Source organism: Silurus meridionalis, chromosome 29 (genome assembly GCF_014805685.1).
Source record: "Silurus meridionalis isolate SWU-2019-XX chromosome 29, ASM1480568v1, whole genome shotgun sequence".
In the NCBI taxonomy this organism is placed as follows: Eukaryota; Metazoa; Chordata; class Actinopteri; order Siluriformes; family Siluridae; genus Silurus; species Silurus meridionalis.
The window spans coordinates 2,830,193-2,852,677 of NC_060912.1; the positions used below are offsets into that span (position 1 = coordinate 2,830,193).

The 22,485-nt window shown below is 35.3% G+C and overlaps 6 protein-coding genes across 7 annotated transcripts; all 6 read right to left on the reverse strand.

Annotated features, from left to right (window-relative positions):
• Positions 1 to 1,133: 1,133 nt before the first annotated feature.
• Positions 1,134 to 2,559, reverse strand: LOC124382174 (myosin-2 heavy chain-like). The gene has a single exon (XM_046844320.1). It carries the CDS (start codon positions 2,557 to 2,559, stop codon positions 1,534 to 1,536), a length of 1,026 nt encoding a protein of 341 aa, XP_046700276.1. The 3' UTR covers positions 1,134 to 1,533.
• Positions 2,560 to 2,613: 54 nt separating this feature from the next.
• On the reverse strand, positions 2,614 to 7,161 carry LOC124381822 (myosin-2 heavy chain-like). The gene is given in 4 exon segments (XM_046843695.1): positions 2,614 to 2,939; positions 5,595 to 5,892; positions 6,042 to 6,562; positions 6,565 to 7,161. Coding segments are annotated over 4 exon segments (1,590 nt in total). The 5' UTR covers positions 7,036 to 7,161; the 3' UTR covers positions 2,614 to 2,639.
• A 3,769-nt stretch (positions 7,162 to 10,930) lies between these two features.
• LOC124381823 (calponin homology domain-containing protein DDB_G0272472-like) lies at positions 10,931 to 12,989 on the reverse strand. Its single transcript, XM_046843696.1, has one exon. The coding sequence runs from the start codon at positions 12,845 to 12,847 to the stop codon at positions 10,931 to 10,933; it is 1,917 nt and encodes a 638-aa protein (XP_046699652.1). The 5' UTR covers positions 12,848 to 12,989.
• LOC124382171 (myosin-11-like) lies at positions 12,989 to 15,150 on the reverse strand. Its single transcript, XM_046844317.1, has one exon. The coding sequence runs from the start codon at positions 15,088 to 15,090 to the stop codon at positions 12,997 to 12,999; it is 2,094 nt and encodes a 697-aa protein (XP_046700273.1). The 5' UTR covers positions 15,091 to 15,150; the 3' UTR covers positions 12,989 to 12,996.
• Positions 15,151 to 15,267: 117 nt separating this feature from the next.
• On the reverse strand, positions 15,268 to 17,898 carry LOC124382170 (trichohyalin-like). The gene has a single exon (XM_046844316.1). The coding sequence runs from the start codon at positions 17,896 to 17,898 to the stop codon at positions 15,733 to 15,735; it is 2,166 nt and encodes a 721-aa protein (XP_046700272.1). The 3' UTR covers positions 15,268 to 15,732.
• LOC124382173 (trichohyalin-like) lies at positions 17,892 to 22,274 on the reverse strand. Of its 2 annotated transcripts, none has more exons than XM_046844318.1 (4): positions 22,144 to 22,274; positions 21,912 to 21,972; positions 19,289 to 19,537; positions 17,892 to 19,186 (listed from the first exon to the last, which is right to left on the reverse strand). In XM_046844318.1, the coding sequence occupies exons 2-4, from the start codon at positions 21,931 to 21,933 to the stop codon at positions 17,892 to 17,894; spliced, it is 1,566 nt and encodes a 521-aa protein (XP_046700274.1). In that variant the 5' UTR covers positions 21,934 to 21,972; positions 22,144 to 22,274. The 2 variants fall into 2 exon arrangements, with proteins under 2 accessions (XP_046700274.1, XP_046700275.1); XM_046844319.1 differs by having other exon boundaries at positions 21,912 to 21,963; positions 22,144 to 22,258.
• Positions 22,275 to 22,485: the final 211 nt, after the last annotated feature.

The following is a 22,485-nucleotide window of genomic DNA, read 5'->3' on the forward strand; positions in this document are numbered from 1 at the left end:
TTGTATCTGCAGTTGCAATTCCTTCTCTCTTCCTCCAAATTCATCTTGTTCTTTTCGAGATCATTTTCTCTTGTTCTAGAACTGCTTTGGTTTTTGCAATGTCTATCTTTTGCATGTCTAGGTCAACAGCCATCTTTTCCAAGGCATTTTTCTGTTCATTTGTTTCTTCAACAATGATCCTACATTGTTCTCTTTCATGTGATAATCTCATCTTAAGTTTATCTAGATTTTCCAATTCTTGTATCTGCAGTTGCAATTCCATCTCTCTTCCCTTCAAATTCATCTTGTTCTTTTCGAGATCATTTTTCTCTTTCTCGAGAATGGCTTTGGTTTCCTCAATATCATGCTTCTGCAAATCAAGTTTCAAATTCATATCTTCCAGACGTGTTCTATCGCTTTCTATTTCATTCAAACGTTGACCCAAAATTTGGTTTTGTTGATTAATTTCTGTTTCTTTTTGCTCAAGAAGCAGTTTGTCTTTTAACACATTGGTTTTCAATTCTTCTATTTCATTCTTCTCTCTTTCTATCTGTTCTTTAAGATTGTCAAGTTCTTTCCAACTCTTCAGTAGCTTTTCTCTCTCATTTTCAATCTCATCTATTTGTTGGTTGATTTTACTCCTTTCTTTTCCCAAGGTGTTTCGCTGTTCTTCCATTGCCAGTTTGTCACTTTCTTCTTTTCCAACTGACTTCTGATTTTCAATTGAAATTCCATCTCTCTTCCTTCCAAATCCAACTTTTTCTTTTCAAGATCATTTTTCTCTTGGTCAAACTTGTTCTTTTCATTCTGTATCTCTTTCTTTTCAAAAGCCATGGCTTCTTGTTCCACGTTCAGCTTCACCTGCATTTCTTCTAGTTCATTTTTCAGATTGTTGTTTATAGACCTTTGCTCTTCAAGATCTTTTTTCTGCAAGTTAATATCTTTCTTTGACTGATCAAGTTCTTCTCTCTCTTTCTTCATCTTGTTCCTGACAGTATTTCCCATTTCTTGTATCTGCAGTTGCAATTCCTTCTCTCTTTCCTCCAAATGCATCTTGTTTATTTCGAGATCACTTTTCTCTTGTTCTAGAACTGCTTTGGTTTTTGCAATGTCTATCTTTTGCATGTCTAGGTCAACAGCCATCTTTTCAAGGCATTTTTCTGTTCATTTGTTTCTTCAACAATGATCCTACATTGTTCTCTTTCATGTGATAATCTCATCTTAAGTTTATCTAGATTTTCCAATTCTTGTATCTGCAGTTGCAATTCCATCTCTCTTCCCTCCAAATTCATCTTGTTCTTTTCGAGATCATTTTTCTCTTTCTCGAGAATGGCTTTGGTTTCCTCAATATCTTGCCTCTGCAAATCAAGTTTCAAATTCATATCTTCCAGACGTGTTCTATCGCTTTCTATTTCATTCAAACTTTCCACCAAAATTAGGTTTTGTTGATTAATTTCTGTTTCCTTTTGCTCAAGAAGCAGTTTGTCTTTTAACACATTGGTTTTCAATTCTTCTATTTCATTCTTCTCTCTTTCTATCTGTTCTTTAAGATTGTCAAGTTCTTTCCAACTCTTTAGTAGCTTTTCTCTCATTTTCAATCTCATCTATTTGTTGGTTGATTTTACTCCTTTCTTTTCCCAAGGTGTTTCGCTGTTCTTCCATTGCCAGTTTGTCACTTTCTTCTTTTTCCAACTGACTTCTGATTTTCAATTGAAATTCCATCTCTCTTCCTTCCAAATCCAACTTTTTCTTTTCAAGATCATTTTTCTCTTGGTCAAACTTGTTCTTTTCATTCTGTATCTCTTTCTTTTCAAAAGCCATGGCTTCTTGTTCCACGTTCAGCTTCACCTGCATTTCTTCTAGTTCATTTTTCAGATTGTTGTTTATAGACCTTTGCTCTTCAAGATCTTTTTTCTGCAAGTTAATATCTTTCTTTGACTGATCGAGTTCTTCTCTCTCTTTCTTCATCTTGTTCCTGACAGTATTTCCCATTTCTTGTATCTGCAGTTGCAATTCCTTCTCTCTTTCCTCCAAATGCATCTTGTTTATTTCGAGATCACTTTTCTCTTGTTCTAGAACTGCTTTGGTTTTTGCTATGTCTATCTTTTGCATGTCTAGGTCAACAGCCATCTTTTCCAAGGCATTTTTCTGTTCATTTGTTTCTTCAACAATGATCCTACATTGTTCTCTTTCATGTGATAATCTCATCTTAAGTTTATCTAGATTTTCCAATTCTTGTATCTGCAGTTGCAATTCCATCTCTCTTCCCTTCAAATTCATCTTGTTCTTTTCGAGATCATTTTTCTCTTTCTCGAGAATGGCTTTGGTTTCCTCAATATCTTGCCTCTGCAAATCAAGTTTCAAATTCATATCTTCCAGACGTGTTCTATCGCTTTCTATTTCATTCAAACTTTCCACCAAAATTTGGTTTTGTTCATTAATTTCTGTTTCTTTTTGCTCAAGAAGCAGTTTGTCTTTTAACACATTGGTTTTCAATTCTTCTATTTCATTCTTCTCTCTTTCTATCTGTTCTTTAAGATTGTCAAGTTCTTTCCAACTCTTTAGTAGCTTTTCTCTCATTTTCAATCTCATCTATTTGTTGGTTGATTTTACTCCTTTCTTTTCCCAAGGTGTTTCGCTGTTCTTCCATTGCCAGTTTGTCACTTTCTTCTTTTTCCAACTGACTTCTGATTTTCAATTGAAATTCCATCTCTCTTCCTTCCAAATCCAACTTTTCTTTTCAAGATCATTTTCTCTTGGTCAAACTTGTTCTTTTCATTCTGTATCTCTTTCTTTTCAAAAGCCATGGCTTCTTGTTCCACGTTCAGCTTCACCTGCATTTCTTCTAGTTCATTTTTCAGATTGTTGTTTATAGACCTTTGCTCTTCAAGATCTTTTTTCTGCAAGTTAATATCTTTCTTTGACTGATCAGTTCTTCTCTCTCTTTCTTCATCTTGTTCCTGACAGTATTTCCCATTTCTTGTATCTGCAGTTGCAATTCCTTCTCTCTTTCCTCCAAATGCATCTTGTTTATTTCGAGATCACTTTTCTCTTGTTCTAGAACTGCTTTGGTTTTTGCTATGTCTATCTTTTGCATGTCTAGGTCAACAGCCATCTTTTCCAAGGCATTTTTCTGTTCATTTGTTTCTTCAACAATGATCCTACATTGTTCTCTTTCATGTGATAATCTCATCTTAAGTTTATCTAGATTTTCCAATTCTTGTATCTGCAGTTGCAATTCCATCTCTCTTCCCTTCAAATTCATCTTGTTCTTTTCGAGATCATTTTTCTCTTTCTCGAGAATGGCTTTGGTTTCCTCAATATCATGCTTCTGCAAATCAAGTTTCAAATTCATATCTTCCAGACGTGTTCTATCGCTTTCTATTTCATTCAAACGTTGACCCAAAATTTGGTTTTGTTCATTAATTTCTGTTTCTTTTTGCTCAAGAAGCAGTTTGTCTTTTAACACATTGGTTTTCAATTCTTCTATTTCATTCTTCTCTCTTTCTATCTGTTCTTTAAGATTGTCAAGTTCTTTCCAACTCTTTAGTAGCTTTTCTCTCTCATTTTCAATCTCATCTATTTGTTGGTTGATTTTACTCCTTTCTTTTCCCAAGGTGTTTCGCTGTTCTTCCATTGCCAGTTTGTCACTTTCTTCTTTTCCAACTGACTTCTGATTTTCAATTGAAATTCCATCTCTTCCTTCCAAATCCAACTTTTTCTTTTCAAGATCATTTTTCTCTTGGTCAAACTTGTTCTTTTCATTCTGTATCTCTTTCTTTTCAAAAGCCATGGCTTCTTGTTCCACGTTCAGCTTCACCTGCATTTCTTCTAGTTCATTTTTCAGATTGTTGTTTATAGACCTTTGCTCTTCAAGATCTTTTTTCTGCAAGTTAATATCTTTCTTTGACTGATCAAGTTCTTCTCTCTCTTTCTTCATCTTGTTCCTGACAGTATTTCCCATTTCTTGTATCTGCAGTTGCAATTCCTTCTCTCTTTCCTCCAAATGCATCTTGTTTATTTCGAGATCACTTTTCTCTTGTTCTAGAACTGCTTTGGTTTTTGCAATGTCTATCTTTTGCATGTCTAGGTCAACAGCCATCTTTTCCAAGGCATTTTTCTGTTCATTTGTTTCTTCAACAATGATCCTACATTGTTCTCTTTCATGTGATAATCTCATCTTAAGTTTATCTAGATTTTCCAATTCTTGTATCTGCAGTTGCAATTCCATCTCTCTTCCCTCCAAATTCATCTTGTTCTTTTCGAGATCATTTTTCTCTTTCTCGAGAATGGCTTTGGTTTCCTCAATATCATGCTTCTGCAAATCAAGTTTCAAATTCATATCTTCCAGACGTGTTCTATCGCTTTCTATTTCATTCAAACTTTCCACCAAAATTTGGTTTTGTTGATTAATTTCTGTTTCCTTTTGCTCAAGAAGCAGTTTGTCTTTTAACACATTGGTTTTCAATTCTTCTATTTCATTCTTCTCTCTTTCTATCTGTTCTTTAAGATTGTCAAGTTCTTTCCAACTCTTTAGTAGCTTTTCTCTCATTTTCAATCTCATCTATTTGTTGGTTGATTTTACTCCTTTCTTTTCCCAAGGTGTTTCGCTGTTCTTCCATTGCCAGTTTGTCACTTTCTTCTTTTCCAACTGACTTCTGATTTTCAATTGAAATTCCATCTCTCTTCCTTCCAAATCCAACTTTTTCTTTTCAAGATCATTTTTCTCTTGGTCAAACTTGTTCTTTTCATTCTGTATCTCTTTCTTTTCAAAAGCCATGGCTTCTTGTTCCACGTTCAGCTTCACCTGCATTTCTTCTAGTTCATTTTCAGATTGTTGTTTATAGACCTTTGCTCTTCAAGATCTTTTTTCTGCAAGTTAATATCTTTCTTTGACTGATCAGTTCTTCTCTCTTTCTTCATCTTGTTCCTGACAGTATTTCCCATTTCTTGTATCTGCAGTTGCAATTCCTTCTCTCTTTCCTCCAAATGCATCTTGTTTATTTCGAGATCACTTTTCTCTTGTTCTAGAACTGCTTTGGTTTTTGCTATGTCTATCTTTTGCATGTCTAGGTCAACAGCCATCTTTTCCAAGGCATTTTTCTGTTCATTTGTTTCTTCAACAATGATCCTACATTGTTCTCTTTCATGTGATAATCTCATCTTAAGTTTATCTAGATTTTCCAATTCTTGTATCTGCAGTTGCAATTCCATCTCTCTTCCTCAAATTCATCTTGTTCTTTTCGAGATCATTTTCTCTTTCTCGAGAATGGCTTTGGTTTCCTCAATATCTTGCCTCTGCAAATCAAGTTTCAAATTCATATCTTCCAGGCGTGTTCTATCGCTTTCTATTTCATTCAAACTTTCCACCAAAATTTGGTTTTGTTGATTAATTTCTGTTTCTTTTGCTCAAGAAGCAGTTTGTCTTTTAACACATTGGTTTTCAATTCTTCTATTTCATTCTTCTCTCTTTCTATCTGTTCTTTAAGATTGTCAAGTTCTTTCCAACTCTTCAGTAGCTTTTCTCTCATTTTCAATCTCATCTATTTGTTGGTTGATTTTACTCCTTTCTTTTCCCAAGGTGTTTCGCTGTTCTTCCATTGCCAGTTTGTCACTTTCTTCTTTTCCAACTGACTTCTGATTTTCAATTGAAATTCCATCTCTCTTCCTTCCAAATCCAACTTTTTCTTTTCAAGATCATTTTTCTCTTGGTCAAACTTGTTCTTTTCATTCTGTATCTCTTTCTTTTCAAAAGCCATGGCTTCTTGTTCCACGTTCAGCTTCACCTGCATTTCTTCTAGTTCATTTTTCAGATTGTTGTTTATAGACCTTTGCTCTTCAAGATCTTTTTTCTGCAAGTTAATATCTTTCTTTGACTGATCAAGTTCTTCTCTCTCTTTCTTCATCTTGTTCCTGACAGTATTTCCCATTTCTTGTATCTGCAGTTGCAATTCCTTCTCTCTTTCCTCCAAATGCATCTTGTTTATTTCGAGATCACTTTTCTCTTGTTCTAGAACTGCTTTGGTTTTTGCTATGTCTATCTTTTGCATGTCTAGGTCAACAGCCATCTTTTCCAAGGCATTTTCTGTTCATTTGTTTCTTCAACAATGATCCTACATTGTTCTCTTTCATGTGATAATCTCATCTTAAGTTTATCTAGATTTTCCAATTCTTGTATCTGCAGTTGCAATTCCATCTCTCTTCCCTTCAAATTCATCTTGTTCTTTTCGAGATCATTTTTCTCTTTCTCGAGAATGGCTTTGGTTTCCTCAATATCATGCTTCTGCAAATCAAGTTTCAAATTCATATCTTCCAGACGTGTTCTATCGCTTTCTATTTCATTCAAACGTTGACCCAAAATTTGGTTTTGTTCATTAATTTCTGTTTCTTTTTGCTCAAGAAGCAGTTTGTCTTTTAACACATTGGTTTTCAATTCTTCTATTTCATTCTTCTCTCTTTCTATCTGTTCTTTAAGATTGTCAAGTTCTTTCCAACTCTTTAGTAGCTTTTCTCTCTCATTTTCAATCTCATCTATTTGTTGGTTGATTTTACTCCTTTCTTTTCCCAAGGTGTTTCGCTGTTCTTCCATTGCCAGTTTGTCACTTTCTTCTTTTCCAACTGACTTCTGATTTTCAATTGAAATTCCATCTCTCTTCCTTCCAAATCCAACTTTTTCTTTTCAAGATCATTTTTCTCTTGGTCAAACTTGTTCTTTTCATTCTGTATCTCTTTCTTTTCAAAAGCGATGGCTTCTTGTTCCACGTTCAGCTTCACCTGCATTTCTTCTAGTTCATTTTTCAGATTGTTGTTTATAGACCTTTGCTCTTCAAGATCTTTTTTCTGCAAGTTAATATCTTTCTTTGACTGATCAAGTTCTTCTCTCTCTTTCTTCATCTTGTTCCTGACAGTATTTCCCATTTCTTGTATCTGCAGTTGCAATTCCTTCTCTCTTTCCTCCAAATGCATCTTGTTTATTTCGAGATCACTTTTCTCTTGTTCTAGAACTGCTTTGGTTTTTGCTATGTCTATCTTTTGCATGTCTAGGTCAACAGCCATCTTTTCCAAGGCATTTTCTGTTCATTTGTTTCTTCAACAATGATCCTACATTGTTCTCTTTCATGTGATAATCTCATCTTAAGTTTATCTAGATTTTCCAATTCTTGTATCTGCAGTTGCAATTCCATCTCTTCCTTCAAATTCATCTTGTTCTTTTCGAGATCATTTTCTCTTTCGAGAATGGCTTTGGTTTCCTCAATATCATGCTTCTGCAAATCAAGTTTCAAATTCATATCTTCCAGACGTGTTCTATCGCTTTCTATTTCATTCAAACGTTGACCCAAAATTTGGTTTTGTTCATTAATTTCTGTTTCTTTTTGCTCAAGAAGCAGTTTGTCTTTTAACACATTGGTTTTCAATTCTTCTATTTCATTCTTCTCTCTTTCTATCTGTTCTTTAAGATTGTCAAGTTCTTTCCAACTCTTTAGTAGCTTTTCTCTCATTTTCAATCTCATCTATTTGTTGGTTGATTTTACTCCTTTCTTTTCCCAAGGTGTTTCGCTGTTCTTCCATTGCCAGTTTGTCACTTTCTTCTTTTCCAACTGACTTCTGATTTTCAATTGAAATTCCATCTCTTCCTTCCAAATCCAACTTTTTCTTTTCAAGATCATTTTCTCTTGGTCAAACTTGTTCTTTTCATTCTGTATCTCTTTCTTTTCAAAAGCATGGCTTCTTGTTCCACGTTCAGCTTCACCTGCATTTCTTCTAGTTCATTTTCAGATTGTTGTTTATAGACCTTTGCTCTTCAAGATCTTTTTTCTGCAAGTTAATATCTTTCTTTGACTGATCGAGTTCTTCTCTCTCTTTCTTCATCTTGTTCCTGACAGTATTTCCCATTTCTTGTATCTGCAGTTGCAATTCCTTCTCTCTTTCCTCCAAATGCATCTTGTTTATTTCGAGATCACTTTTCTCTTGTTCTAGAACTGCTTTGGTTTTTGCTATGTCTATCTTTTGCATGTCTAGGTCAACAGCCATCTTTTCCAAGGCATTTTCTGTTCATTTGTTTCTTCAACAATGATCCTACATTGTTCTCTTTCATGTGATAATCTCATCTTAAGTTTATCTAGATTTTCCAATTCTTGTATCTGCAGTTGCAATTCCATCTCTTCCTTCAAATTCATCTTGTTCTTTTCGAGATCATTTTTCTCTTTCTCGAGAATGGCTTTGGTTTCCTCAATATCATGCTTCTGCAAATCAAGTTTCAAATTCATATCTTCCAGACGTGTTCTATCGCTTTCTATTTCATTCAAACGTTGACCCAAAATTTGGTTTTGTTCATTAATTTCTGTTTCTTTTTGCTCAAGAAGCAGTTTGTCTTTTAACACATTGGTTTTCAATTCTTCTATTTCATTCTTCTCTCTTTCTATCTGTTCTTTAAGATTGTCAAGTTCTTTCCAACTCTTAGTAGCTTTTCTCTCTCATTTTCAATCTCATCTATTTGTTGGTTGATTTTACTCCTTTCTTTTCCCAAGGTGTTTCGCTGTTCTTCCATTGCCAGTTTGTCACTTTCTTCTTTTTCCAACTGACTTCTGATTTTCAATTGAAATTCCATCTCTCTTCCTTCCAAATCCAACTTTTTCTTTTCAAGATCATTTTTCTCTTGGTCAAACTTGTTCTTTTCATTCTGTATCTCTTTCTTTTCAAAAGCCATGGCTTCTTGTTCCACGTTCAGCTTCACCTGCATTTCTTCTAGTTCATTTTCAGATTGTTGTTTATAGACCTTTGCTCTTCAAGATCTTTTTTCTGCAAGTTAATATCTTTCTTTGACTGATCAGTTCTTCTCTCTTTCTTCATCTTGTTCCTGACAGTATTTCCCATTTCTTGTATCTGCAGTTGCAATTCCTTCTCTCTTTCCTCCAAATGCATCTTGTTTATTTCGAGATCACTTTTCTCTTGTTCTAGAACTGCTTTGGTTTTTGCTATGTCTATCTTTTGCATGTCTAGGTCAACAGCCATCTTTTCCAAGGCATTTTCTGTTCATTTGTTTCTTCAACAATGATCCTACATTGTTCTCTTTCATGTAATAATCTCATCTTAAGTTTATCTAGATTTTCCAATTCTTGTATCTGCAGTTGCAATTCCATCTCTCTTCCCTTCAAATTCATCTTGTTCTTTTCGAGATCATTTTTCTCTTTCTCGAGAATGGCTTTGGTTTCCTCAATATCATGCTTCTGCAAATCAAGTTTCAAATTCATATCTTCCAGACGTGTTCTATCGCTTTCTATTTCCTTCAAACGTTGACCCAAAATTTGGTTTTGTTGATTAATTTCTGTTTCCTTTTGCTCAAGAAGCAGTTTGTCTTTTAACACATTGGTTTTCAATTCTTCTATTTCATTCTTCTCTCTTTCTATCTGTTCTTTAAGATTGTCAAGTTCTTTCCAACTCTTCAGTAGCTTTTCTCTCATTTTCAATCTCATCTATTTGTTGGTTGATTTTACTCCTTTCTTTTCCCAAGGTGTTTCGCTGTTCTTCCATTGCCAGTTTGTCACTTTCTTCTTTTTCCAACTGACTTCTGATTTTCAATTGAAATTCCATCTCTCTTCCTTCCAAATCCAACTTTTTCTTTTCAAGATCATTTTTCTCTTGGTCAAACTTGTTCTTTTCATTCTGTATCTCTTTCTTTTCAAAAGCCATGGCTTCTTGTTCCACGTTCAGCTTCACCTGCATTTCTTCTAGTTCATTTTTCAGATTGTTGTTTATAGACCTTTGCTCTTCAAGATCTTTTTTCTGCAAGTTAATATCTTTCTTTGACTGATCGAGTTCTTCTCTCTTTCTTCATCTTGTTCCTGACAGTATTTCCCATTTCTTGTATCTGCAGTTGCAATTCCTTCTCTCTTTCCTCCAAATGCATCTTGTTTATTTCGAGATCACTTTTCTCTTGTTCTAGAACTGCTTTGGTTTTTGCAATGTCTATCTTTTGCATGTCTAGGTCAACAGCCATCTTTTCCAAGGCATTTTCTGTTCATTTGTTTCTTCAACAATGATCCTACATTGTTCTCTTTCATGTAATAATCTCATCTTAAGTTTATCTAGATTTTCCAATTCTTGTATCTGCAGTTGCAATTCCATCTCTCTTCCCTCCAAATTCATCTTGTTCTTTTCGAGATCATTTTTCTCTTTCTCGAGAATGGCTTTGGTTTCCTCAATATCTTGCCTCTGCAAATCAAGTTTCAAATTCATATCTTCCAGACGTGTTCTATCGCTTTCTATTTCCTTCAAACGTTGACCCAAAATTTGGTTTTGTTGATTAATTTCTGTTTCTTTTGCTCAAGAAGCAGTTTGTCTTTTAACACATTGGTTTTCAATTCTTCTATTTCATTCTTCTCTCTTTCTATCTGTTCTTTAAGATTGTCAAGTTCTTTCCAACTCTTTAGTAGCTTTTCTCTCTCATTTTCAATCTCATCTATTTGTTGGTTGATTTTACTCCTTTCTTTTCCCAAGGTGTTTCGCTGTTCTTCCATTGCCAGTTTGTCACTTTCTTCTTTTTCCAACTGACTTCTGATTTTCAATTGAAATTCCATCTCTTCCTTCCAAATCCAACTTTTTCTTTTCAAGATCATTTTTCTCTTGGTCAAACTTGTTCTTTTCATTCTGTATCTCTTTCTTTTCAAAAGCCATGGCTTCTTGTTCCACGTTCAGCTTCACCTGCATTTCTTCTAGTTCATTTTTCAGATTGTTGTTTATAGACCTTTGCTCTTCAAGATCTTTTTTCTGCAAGTTAATATCTTTCTTTGACTGATCGAGTTCTTCTCTCTCTTCTTCATCTTGTTCCTGACAGTATTTCCCATTTCTTGTATCTGCAGTTGCAATTCCTTCTCTCTTTCCTCCAAATGCATCTTGTTTATTTCGAGATCACTTTTCTCTTGTTCTAGAACTGCTTTGGTTTTTGCAATGTCTATCTTTTGCATGTCAAGGTCAACAGCCATCTTTTCCAAGGCATTTTCTGTTCATTTGTTTCTTCAACAATGATCCTACATTGTTCTCTTTCATGTAATAATCTCATCTTAAGTTTATCTAGATTTTCCAATTCTTGTATCTGCAGTTGCAATTCCATCTCTCTTCCCTTCAAATTCATCTTGTTCTTTTCAAGATCATTTTTCTCTTTCTCGAGAATGGCTTTGGTTTCCTCAATATCTTGCCTCTGCAAATCAAGTTTCAAATTCATATCTTCCAGGCGTGTTCTATCGCTTTCTATTTCATTCAAACGTTGACCCAAAATTTGGTTTTGTTGATTAATTTCTGTTTCTTTTTGCTCAAGAAGCAGTTTGTCTTTTAACACATTGGTTTTCAATTCTTCTATTTCATTCTTCTCTCTTTCTATCTGTTCTTTAAGATTGTCAAGTTCTTTCCAACTCTTTAGTAGCTTTTCTCTCTCATTTTCAATCTCATCTATTTGTTGGTTGATTTTACTCCTTTCTTTTCCCAAGGTGTTTCGCTGTTCTTCCATTGCCAGTTTGTCACTTTCTTCTTTTTCCAACTGACTTCTGATTTTCAATTGAAATTCCATCTCTCTTCCTTCCAAATCCAACTTTTTCTTTTCAAGATCATTTTTCTCTTGTTCAAGAAGTGCTTTGTATATCTCATTGACTTGCTTTTGCATTTCTAATTCAGCAGACATCTTCTCCAAGGCATTCTTATGCTGGTTTGTTTCTTCAACAATCATCCTACATTGTTCTTTTTCCTGTGCTAATCTTGTCTTAATTTCATCCAGATTTTTTTTTTCCATCATGGCTTTTTCTAAAGTATTCTTCATGTCCTGCATTTCACTCTGCATGGATGCTTTTGATTGTTCAAACTTGTTCCTCTCTTTCTGTATCTTTTGCTTTTCAAGACCGACGGCTTCTTGTTCCACATTCAGCTTCACCTGCATTTCTTCTAGTTCATTCTTCTGCAAGGTAATGGACTGATCAAGATCTTCTCTTTCTTTGTTTATCTTGGCCCTGACAATGTTTTCCATTTCTTGTATCTGCAAATCAAGTTCCATTTTCATCTTTTCCAGACTTGTTCTTTCACTTTTGATTTCTAGTGAACTGTCCTCTAGATTTTGCTTGTTTTCATTAATTTCTTTCTCCCTCTGGTCAAGTATCAATTTGTCAGTTAACAACTTATTTATTTTTTTTTCCATTTCATCCCTCTCTTTCCGTATCTGTTCTTTAAGAGTGTTAAGTTCTTTCCAACTTTTCAGTAAATCTTTTTCTTTATATTTGACCTCTTCTTTTTGCTGGTTGATTTCACTCATTTCTTTTTCCAATGTGTTCTGCTGTTCTTCCATTGCCAATTTATTAATGTCTTCTTTTTCCAATTGGCTTTTGATTTTTAGTTGCAGTTCCATCTCTCTTTCCTCCAAATCCAGCTTTATCATTTCATGATTGTTTTTCTCTTGGTCAAATTTGTTCCTCTCATTCTCTATCTCTTGTTTGTCAAGACTGATGGCTTCTTGTTCCAAATTTAGTTTCACCCTCATTTCCTCTAGTTCATTTTTTAATTTGTTGTTTAAAGACATTTGCTCTTCAAGCTCATGTTTCTGGACGGTAATATCTTTCATTAACTGATCAAGTTCTTCTCTCTCTTTCTTTATCTTCTCCCTGGCAGTTTTTTCAGTTTCTTGTATCTGCAAGTGCAATTCCATCTCTCTTCCCTCCAAATTCATCTTGGTCTTTTTGAGATCATTTTTCTCTTTCTCGAGAATGGCTTTGGTTTCCTCAATGTCTTTTATCTGCAAATCGAGCTCCAATTTCATCTTTTCCAGACTTGTTCTATCTCTTTCTATTTCAATAAAACTGTCCTCCAGAATTTGCTTTTGGTAATTCATTTCTATGTTCTTTTGGTCAATGAGCAGTTTGTCTGTTAACAGCTTGGTTTTTATTTGCTCTATTTCATCCCTCTCTTTTTGTATCTGTTCTTCAAGAGTGTCAAGTTCTTTCCAACACTTTCTTAGGTTTTCTCGCTCATATTCAACCTCTACTTTTTGTTGGTTGATTCTCCACATTTCTTTTTCCAATTTATGTCTCTGTTCTTCCATTTCCAGTTTGTCACAGTCTTCTTTTTCAAATGACTTCTGATTTGTAGTTGCAATTCCATTTCTCTTCCCTCCAAATCCAGCCTTTTCTTTTCAAGATAATTTTTCTCGTTCTCAAGAAGTGCTTTGTTTGTCTCAATGTCTTTCTTTCGCGATTCTAATTCAGCAGCCATCTTCTCCAAGAATTCATTCTGCTCGTTTGTTTCTTTAACAATCATGCTACATTTTTCTCTTTCCTGTGCTAAACTTCTCTTAATATCTTTTAGATTTTCTATGTCCATCGTGGCCTTTTCCAGGTCATTTTTCATTTTCTGCATTTCACTCTGCATTGATGCCTTTAATTGTTCAAACATGTTCCTCTCCTTCTGTATCTCTTGCTCTTCAAAACTGATAGCTTCTTGTTTCACATTTAGTTCCACCTGCATTTCTTCAAGATCATTTTTTAGTTTGTTGTTTATAGATATTAGCTCATCAAGATCTTGCTTTTTTTGCTTCACTTCTATTTCCTTTTGGTCAATGAGTAGTTTCCCAGTGTTTTTTATTTTTTCCATGTCATCCCTCTCTTTATATATCTGTTCTTTGAGAGTATGAAGTTCTGTCCAGCTCTTCTGTAAGTTTTCTCTCTCATTTTTGACCTCTTCTTTTTGTTGGTTGATTTTACTTATTTGTTTTTCCAATTCATTTATCTGTTCTTCCATTTTCAGTTTGTTACTGTTTTCTTTTTCTAACTGACTTTTGATTTGCAGTTGCATCTCCATTTCTCTTTCTTCCAAATCCAGCTTTTTCATTTCAAGGTCGTTTTTCTCTTGGTCAAATTTGTTCCTTTCATTCTGTATCTCTTGCTTTTCAAGACTGATGGCTTCTTGTTCCACATTTATTTTCACCCTCATTTCTTCTAGTTCATTTTTTAGATTGTGGTTTATAGACCTTTGCTCTTCAAGAATTTGTTTTTGCAAAGTAATTTCATTCATGAACTGATCAAGTTCCTCTTTCTCTTGCTTCATCTTGATCCTGACTGTGTTGTCTATGTCTTGTGTCTGTAATTCAATATTCAATTTCATCTCTTCCAGACTTGTTCTTTCTCTTTTTATTTCTTTTGAACTGTTTTCCAGAAATTGCTTTTGTTCATTCATTTCCATCTCCTTTTGGTCAAGGAGCAGTTTGTCTGTTAACAACTTGATTTTGACTTTTTCCATTTCATTCTTCTCTTTTTCTATCTGTTCTTTTAGATTGTCAAGTTCTTTCCACTTCTTCAGTAAGTTTTCGCTTTCATATTCAACCTCTTCTTTTTGTTGGTTGATTCTACTCATTTCTTTTTCCAATGCGTTTCTCTGGTCTTTTGTTGCCAGTTTGTCACTGTCTTCTTTTTCCAGTTGTTTTCTGATTTGAAGTTGCAATTTTATCTCTCTTTCTTCCAAATCTAACTTTTTTATTTCAAGGTCATTTCGTTCTTGGTCAAGAAGGGCTTTGTATGTCTTAGTTTCTTGCTTTTGCATTTCTATTTCTACCGCCATCTTCTCCAATAAATCCTTCTGTTTGTTTGTATTGTCAGCAATATTGCTACTTTGTTCTTTTTCCTGTGCTAATCTTGTCTTGATTTCATCAAGATTTTCTATTTCCCTCAAGACTTTTTCCAAAGAATTCTTCATGTCCTGCATTTCGCTCTGCATGGCTAATCTTGATTGTTCAAATATCTTCCTCTCATTCTGTATCTCTTGCTTTTCCAAACTGATGGCTTCTTGCTCCACATTCAGCTTCACCTCCATTTCTTCTAGATTATTTTTCCAATTGTTGTTTATAGACATTTGCATTTCAACATTTTGCTTCTGCAGGGTAATTTCTTTCATCAACTGATCATATTCTTCTCTCTCCTGCTTCATTCTTTCTCTGACAGTTCTTTCCACTTCTTGTGTCTGCATTTGCATCTCTTTTTCCTCCAAATCCATCTTTCTTTTTTCGAGATCATTCTTCTCTTTCTCGAGAAGGGCTTTGTTTCTTTCAATGTCTAGCCTTTGTATTTCCATTTCACCAATCATCCCCTCCAATGTAGCCTTCTGCTGGTTTGTGTCTTCAACAATTATCCTACATTGTTCCCTTTCCTCAGCTAATCTTGTCTTATTTTCTTCAGATTTTCTATGTCCATCATGGCTTTTTCCAAAGCAGTTTTCATGTCCTTCATTTCGCTTTGCATAGATGCCTCTGCGAACTGAAACCTTTTTCTCTCAGTCTGTATCTTTTGTTTTTCAAGACTGATAAGGTCATTTTCAGTTTTCAGTTTTTCCTTCATTTTTTCTAGTTCATTTTTCAAATTGTCATTTATGAACCTTATGTCTTTTATCTCCATGTTTGTATTGCTTGTCAGCATTGCCATTTGATTTATTTCAGTCTCCAGTTTAATTTTCTTCTCATCAGGTTTAAATCTTTTCTTAGTTATTTCTCTTTTATGATCCAGTTCAGTCTCTGTTTCTTGAAGTTGCATTTTATAAATGGCTCTGCTTTTTCCCTCAGTGGCTCGCTCTGTTTCATCCAACGATTGTTGCATATTTTGTCTTGTCTGCTTTGCTTTATTTTTGCGTATTTCCTCCAACGTTGTCTCTAGTTCTGTTTGTTGTTGCTGTATTTGTGCTCTCATCACTTCTAAACCAAATCGTTCTTTCGTGTTCATTTCTGCTTTGTTTTCAAGGTGTCTTTGTCTTCGTTTCATCTCCATTTTGACCATTTTTATCTCTTTTTTCTCTTCTAAGGACTTCTTTGCTTTGCTCCAGTTCTAATTTAAGTCGTTGCAACATCTCTCTAATAAGTTCAATTTCTATAACAAGTTTCTCCATTTCTGCATTCATGTTTTTATCCTCAATAGCAATTAGTTGGCCTTCTGACATTCTAATTTGAAAGGGAATTTTGGTTTCCTGTACAATTTTTCTAGTTCTTTCAATCAGGGTGATAAGGTTGATAATCTCAGAACTTATCTCTCCTTTTTCTTCCGTCTCTGAAGTGACGTCATCAAAGCTGTTCTCAAATTCTTCTCTCGAGCCTTGTATTTCATCTTCAACACATTCTATTCCATATCGGATTCTTTCAACTTCTACCCTTTTGCATTCCACTTCTTCTTTTTCTTTCTGAAGTTCCACCATTGTTTTTTCGAGCTCATCTTTTTTCCTTGTTACCTGCTTCATCCTTTGCTCGAGATCTTTTCGCTTCCTTTCCAGCTCTTTTTTCACAAGTTCCATTTCTCCCGTTTCCCGCTTTATCCTCCGCATCTTTTCCTCTAGTTCATTTCTATGTCTTTGAATTTCCTCCTTGATTTGACACATCTTTTCTTCAACCTCACTTTTTTGTTCTTGCATGTCTATCCTGGCTCTTTCCAAAGCATTCTTCATGTCCTCGATTTCTCTTTGCATAGATGCCTCCGCTAACTGAAACCTTTTTCTTTCGTTCTCTATCTTTTGTTTTTCAAGGCTGACAGCTTCTTGTTCAGCATTCAGTTTTGTCTTTATTTGTTCTAGCTCATTTCTCACATTGTTGTTTAGCGATTTGCTCTGTTCAATATCATTTTTTTCAATATGCAAGTAATCTTTCAGCTGATCAAGTTCCTGTCGCTCTTGCTTCATCTTTTCGAGAACCATGTCCAATTCTTTTCGCTGTATTTCAGATTCTGATTTTATTCTATCTAGATTACTTCTCTCTTCAATCATTTCTTTCGAATTGTCTTCCCCGATGCTCTTTTGCTCTTCAATTTCTGTCTTCATTTGACCCAGTAGCCGTCTGTCAGATATCATCCCTTTTTTAATATTTTTTATTTCATCCCTCTCTTTTAGCATTTGCTCTTTAAGAGTGTCGAGTTCTTCACGATCCTTCTGTACATCTCTCCTTTCTTTTTCCACCACTTCTTTTTGCTGGTTGATCTCGCAAATTTCTTTTTCCAATGCGTTTCTCTGTTTCTCTAATGCTAATTGGTCAAGCGCATCTTTTTCTTTTTGACTTGTGATTCGTTTTTGCAGTTCCTCATCTCTCCTTTGCAAATCCAACCACTTGCTGTCTAGTTTGTTTTTTTCTTTTTTAAAAAGATCGTTGTTAATCTTGATCTGTTGCTTTTGTTTAACTACTTCAGCAGCCATCTTCTCCAAGGCAGCCCTCTGTTGGTTTGTGTCTTCTGCAATGATCCTACATTGTTCTCTTTCATATGCCAATCTTGCCTTAATTTCGTCCAGATGTTCCAATTCCATCATGGCATTCTTCATGTCTTGCTTTTCTCTCTGCATAGATGCTTTTAGATGCTCGAGACATTTTCTCTCATTCTGTATCTCTTGCTTTTCAAGGTTGAAGACTTTTTGCTCAGCATTCATTTTTGCTTGCATTACTTCTAGCTCATTTCTCATATTTTCATACGAGAGCCTGTTCTTTTCGATGTCTTTTGCCAACCGATCGAGCTCTTCTTTCTTCTGTTTTATGTCCATTCTGTTGTTTTCCATTTTGTTTATTTCACTTTTTTCAAGTTCAATCCTTATCATGCCAAGTTTACTTCTTTCCTCCAAAAGTTCCTTCACATTTTTCTCTGGAATTTGTTTTTGTTGATTCAATTCAGGCTCGCTTTGGTCAAGTAAAAGTTTATTGACCTCCCTGCTCTTCCTCTCTTTGGCCTGTTCAGGTTCATCCATACTTTTTTGTACATCTCCTCTTGCCTGCTTTGTTTGACTTTTTTGTATTTCTTCCAAAATCTTTGCCAATTCTTTCTTTTGCTGCTGTGCCTTGGTTTGCATGATTTCTAAGTCATATCGTTCTCTCGTGTTGATTTCTTCTTTCTTGTCAAGGTCTCTCCTTCTTCGTTGGATCTTGAGTTTCAACATTCGCAACTCTCTTTCTCCTTCCTGAGCACCTCCTTGCTTTGCTCCATTTGGGTTTTGAGACACTGTAACATTTCTCGGATGTGTTCGATTTCCACAACGAGTCTCTGCATTTCACCTTTCATCTTATTGACTTCTACTGCTCCCAGCTGGCTTTCTGAGGTATTTTTTTCCATATAGAATGTTGCATCCCCCACAATTTCTCTGGTTCTTTCAATTTGGTAAATAAGGTTAACTATCTTAGAATTTATCCCTTCTTTTTCTTCCGTCTGGATCCTGTTTTCCTCGATTCGAATCTGAAAGTCTTCTCTTGCCTTTTGTATTTCCTCCCTTTTGCGTTCCATTTCTTCTTTCTCTTTCTCTATCTCCATTCTCATCCTGTCTATTTCGCCCTTTCTCCTGGTGGTCTGCTTCATCTTTTGGTCCAGATCTTTTTTCTTCCTGTCCATCTCTTTTTTCAAAATCTCCATCTCTTCCATCTCACGTTTCGCCCACTGCATTTTCGCTTCTAATTCTTCCCTTTGCTGTTGCATCTCCTCTTTGACCCGCCTCACCTTTTCCGCCTCCGTTTTCACCAGTTGCATTTTGTTCTCGACTTCTTCCTTTTGTTTTAGTATTTCAGCCTTCAGCCGTTCGATTTCTTTCATGTTGCTCTGTACGATTTTGCTCTCGGTTTCCTCGTCCTGTCTCTGTAGGTCCATCTTCAGCTGATTGAGTTCATGCATTTCCTTCACTGCCTTCTCCAGTTTGGCCTCCGCGTCCTGCATCTGTCTCGTTAATTTCGTTTTCGTGTCTTGCATTTGCTTTATTTCATTCCTCATCGCTTCTATGTTTTTATTCAACTCTTCCTTCTTCCTGTAAAACAGCTGACTTTCCCTAAGGGTCTCTTTACGTCTGTTCTCCATGAGTTCCTTCTCTTTCAGCATCTCGGCTGTCAATTGGTTTAGCCTATCAGCCTCAAGTTTTAAGTTTTCCCTGCTCTTCTCAATTTCCTGTTTCGCTTTCTGAACCTCAGCGTGCACGTTTTCACAGTTCTGTCTCTCTCTGACAATTTCAATATGTTTATCCGCCAGAAGATTTCTTTCTCTTTCCAGCTCAACTCTCATTCGCTCGAGTCTATCCTTCTCGCGATTTATTTCCTGTTCCATTTTTTCCAGTTTTCTTCTCATCAATGAATATTTCTTTGTGTCCAATTCAACCTTGTGTCCACTCTTCCAGTCTTCTTCTTTCATCTTGCCCAATGGTAGATCCTCTTCAGTCTGAGTATGCTTGCTGTTTCGTTGTCTCCGTTCTATTAAACAATAAGTTTGACTGATTAGGTAGTGTTTTACATCACTAATTCACCTCGAACTATGCTGATGATGATAAAGATTTGAAACGAAAAAAAGCTCACCTAGCTCATGAATAAGCTCTGGTTCCGTCATTCTAAGTATCAGATGGAAGGGCACTTTATGTTGAGAAGGTGCTCTTTCCAAGGCCTGAAAAAGAAGCCTCATTGTCTCCTGCTCCGTAGAAGCAGCCTGGATTTGAGGAACTGCCCTGTCATCGATCAGACTTTGGGAGAAGACTGCCTCTGTGATGTCATTGACTTGTCTCGCTCGCACAACGATTTCATGCTTAAATTCACTTAGGAAGTCTCCAACTATAAAGCAGTAAACGCTGTTAAATGAGGCATGGCACTAAAGAGCATCGTAATTTGCATTTCAATAGAAGGGCTGCGATTATACACAGAGTGAATCCAGCATTGTATATAGGGGTGTACGATATATATCGTCTACCAGAACATCGTAATTGTTGTTTTAACGATGTCCAAAAAAAAAACCACACCTGCAACGTGCACACATACGTCACGTCATGAAGTCTAGTAGATTAGACTTGTGCGCATTCGGAATGCATGCTTTCACTGCATGATTCGGTCTAATAAAATACATTTAGAATGATCACAAAATTCGAGATATGGGTCACATTTGTAACAATTAATCAGTATCACACAAAATGTGCCTTTTTAATTTATTTTTTGTCTTGAAAAATCTGCATAATTACAAATTTGCTATCGATTTAACACCAGATCGCTTGTTTTTGCTCTATTTCTTCAACAATGTGAATTCCAACCAAGGCCACATTACAGTTTTGCCTCTCTGTTCAACATGATGATGTTTCCTTCCTGAATGAATCATCCATTTAAATGATTCGGTTCAATCGCAATGACTCACTTATTAACTGTGATTTGCTGCCACCTACTGGCGGTCTTCAATTTTACATTTAACATATTTTCTAATTTTTTAAATAATCTTAAATATCAGAAATAAATGTTTATGTTTAACATATCAAAGCATTACATGTCCCTCTGAGCTGCATTCAACAGTGTGTAAATACATCTGAATGCCACTTCAGATGCAGCTTTTGTTTCTTCTGCATTGCAAAGATTCATTTTGTTGATACTGATTGTTTGGTAACAGCCAAAGTGTCTTATTATTGTAATTGACTAAATGAATTTAAGGATTTGACTCCAAAAAATGGATTAAAAGTAAGGAATACCCATAAAATATTTTTTTTAAATCTATTTTTGCAGTTGCAAATGTTTTGGTACTCACATGTTTGTTTTTTGTTTGTTTGCATTGGAACAACACACACAAAAAAAAAAAAACATTACAATTTCAAACAGAACCCAAAAAAATGCACTGCACAAAATTATTGGCACCCTTAACTTAATATTTAGTAGCAACCCCATTTGGAAAAAATAACTGAAATCAGTCACTTCTTGTAACCATTAATGAATTTCTCTCTACTGAAATTTTGGACCACTCTTCTTTGCAAACTGCTGCAGGTCATTCAGATGTAAAGGATGCTTTCATCCAGCTGCTGTTTTGAGATCTCTGCACAGGTGTTCTATGGGATTCCGATCTGGACTCATTGCTGGCCATTTCAGAACTCTCCAGGACTTTTGGGTGTTTCGGGTCATCGTCCTGCTGAAAGACCCATGACCTCTGGTGGAGACGCAGCTTTCTGACACTGCGTTGTGCCCCAAAATTCATTGGTAATCAACAGATTTCATGATACCGTTCACACAGTCAAGGCATCCAGTGCCAGAAGCAGCAAAGCAGCCCCAGAACATCTTTAAACCTCCACCATGTTTGACTGTAAGAGCTGGAAAATCCAATCCAGGTTTGCAAAGCCCAAAAAAGACTCGAGGCTTTAATTGCTGCCAAATGTGCTTCAAGTAATTACTGAGCAAAGAGTCTGTGATATTAAGTATTAAGCCCCCCTTTACTTTTTAAAAAAATTATCTAAAGAAAAATTATCAAACATGAACAAATTTTATACAAAAATAATAGTGACATCTGGTGTTCAAATTAGGAACTGCTTTATATATACAGTGGTCCCCTAGAATTCGCGGGGGTTACGCAGCCGCTACGGTACCTTACTAAATTCATCTAGACATTATGTCACTTTATAAACGTAGTAGTGTACAGTATTTGACAAAATACATAGTTTAAAATGTTATTCCTAACATTCCTTAACATTCAGTCCCGCCGCGGATTCCCGCGAATTTTAAAATAATCCGCAACTTGCTGTTAGTCAGGTTCCAAATGAAAACCCGCGAATTTTCCCGAGCCGTGAATTATCTTCACTGTGTTGAATGTATTACAGAGTAGCTAATGAATGAGAATTCATATAGTAAAGTAAATATAAATAAATAAATAAATATGTAACAATTAATTTATTCCATTTGAATGTAAAGTGCAGTTCCTGATTTGAACACCGGATGTTTTACATACAATTTTCCGATCGTTTTTTTTCAATCTTAAATAATCTCAGATTAAATAATGGAAAACCGGTAACATTGTGGGTAATTTCACACACCTACGTCAAATGATATAAAGCAGCGATGACATCACATTTGTGAAATTTTGCATACGTTCATTTTAAGAGACTGATTAGTGAGGGATCGTGTCGTGTCGATTGTACAGAACCTGATAATCGAGTTCGATTGCGAGCTACATGTTTAGACTTACCATAGTCTCTGGGTTCCGCCATGGATAAACAGGATCCTGTTTAATGCCTGATCTGGAGTTCCTTACAGAGAAAAGTGTTTATTACTGTATAGTATATAGAATGATTCTAGAGATTTTTACTGTTTGAATCATTTTCCAATTCATGAGAAATAACACTTATAAAATGCATTTCTTGAACCAAAATCATCGAAAATAAAAGTCGGAATTTAAGTTTACATTTGTTTTTTCTTACCTTTGTAATGTTATTGGTGAATTAATTGAATTCTGCCAAATTCCATGGTCTGGTGTAGAACCATGTTGGTAAACAAGCAACTTCTCTTCTTGCTTTGCAAATAATTTGGAGTGTGTGTGTGTGTGTTTTACATCAGTCTGCTTTTCTCTGATAAGAGGGGGTGCACCCTGATATGACGTCATACCGTAATACCCACTACAGCTTATCTCGGCTCACAGCAGGTTTTCCTACACACGTGTTCGATCTGTCGCAGACATTTTTTATTCCAGATTACAAACGTTTATACAAATTGTAGTTTAATATGATTTCAGTGATTATTCGATAAAACTGTTGGCATGAGAT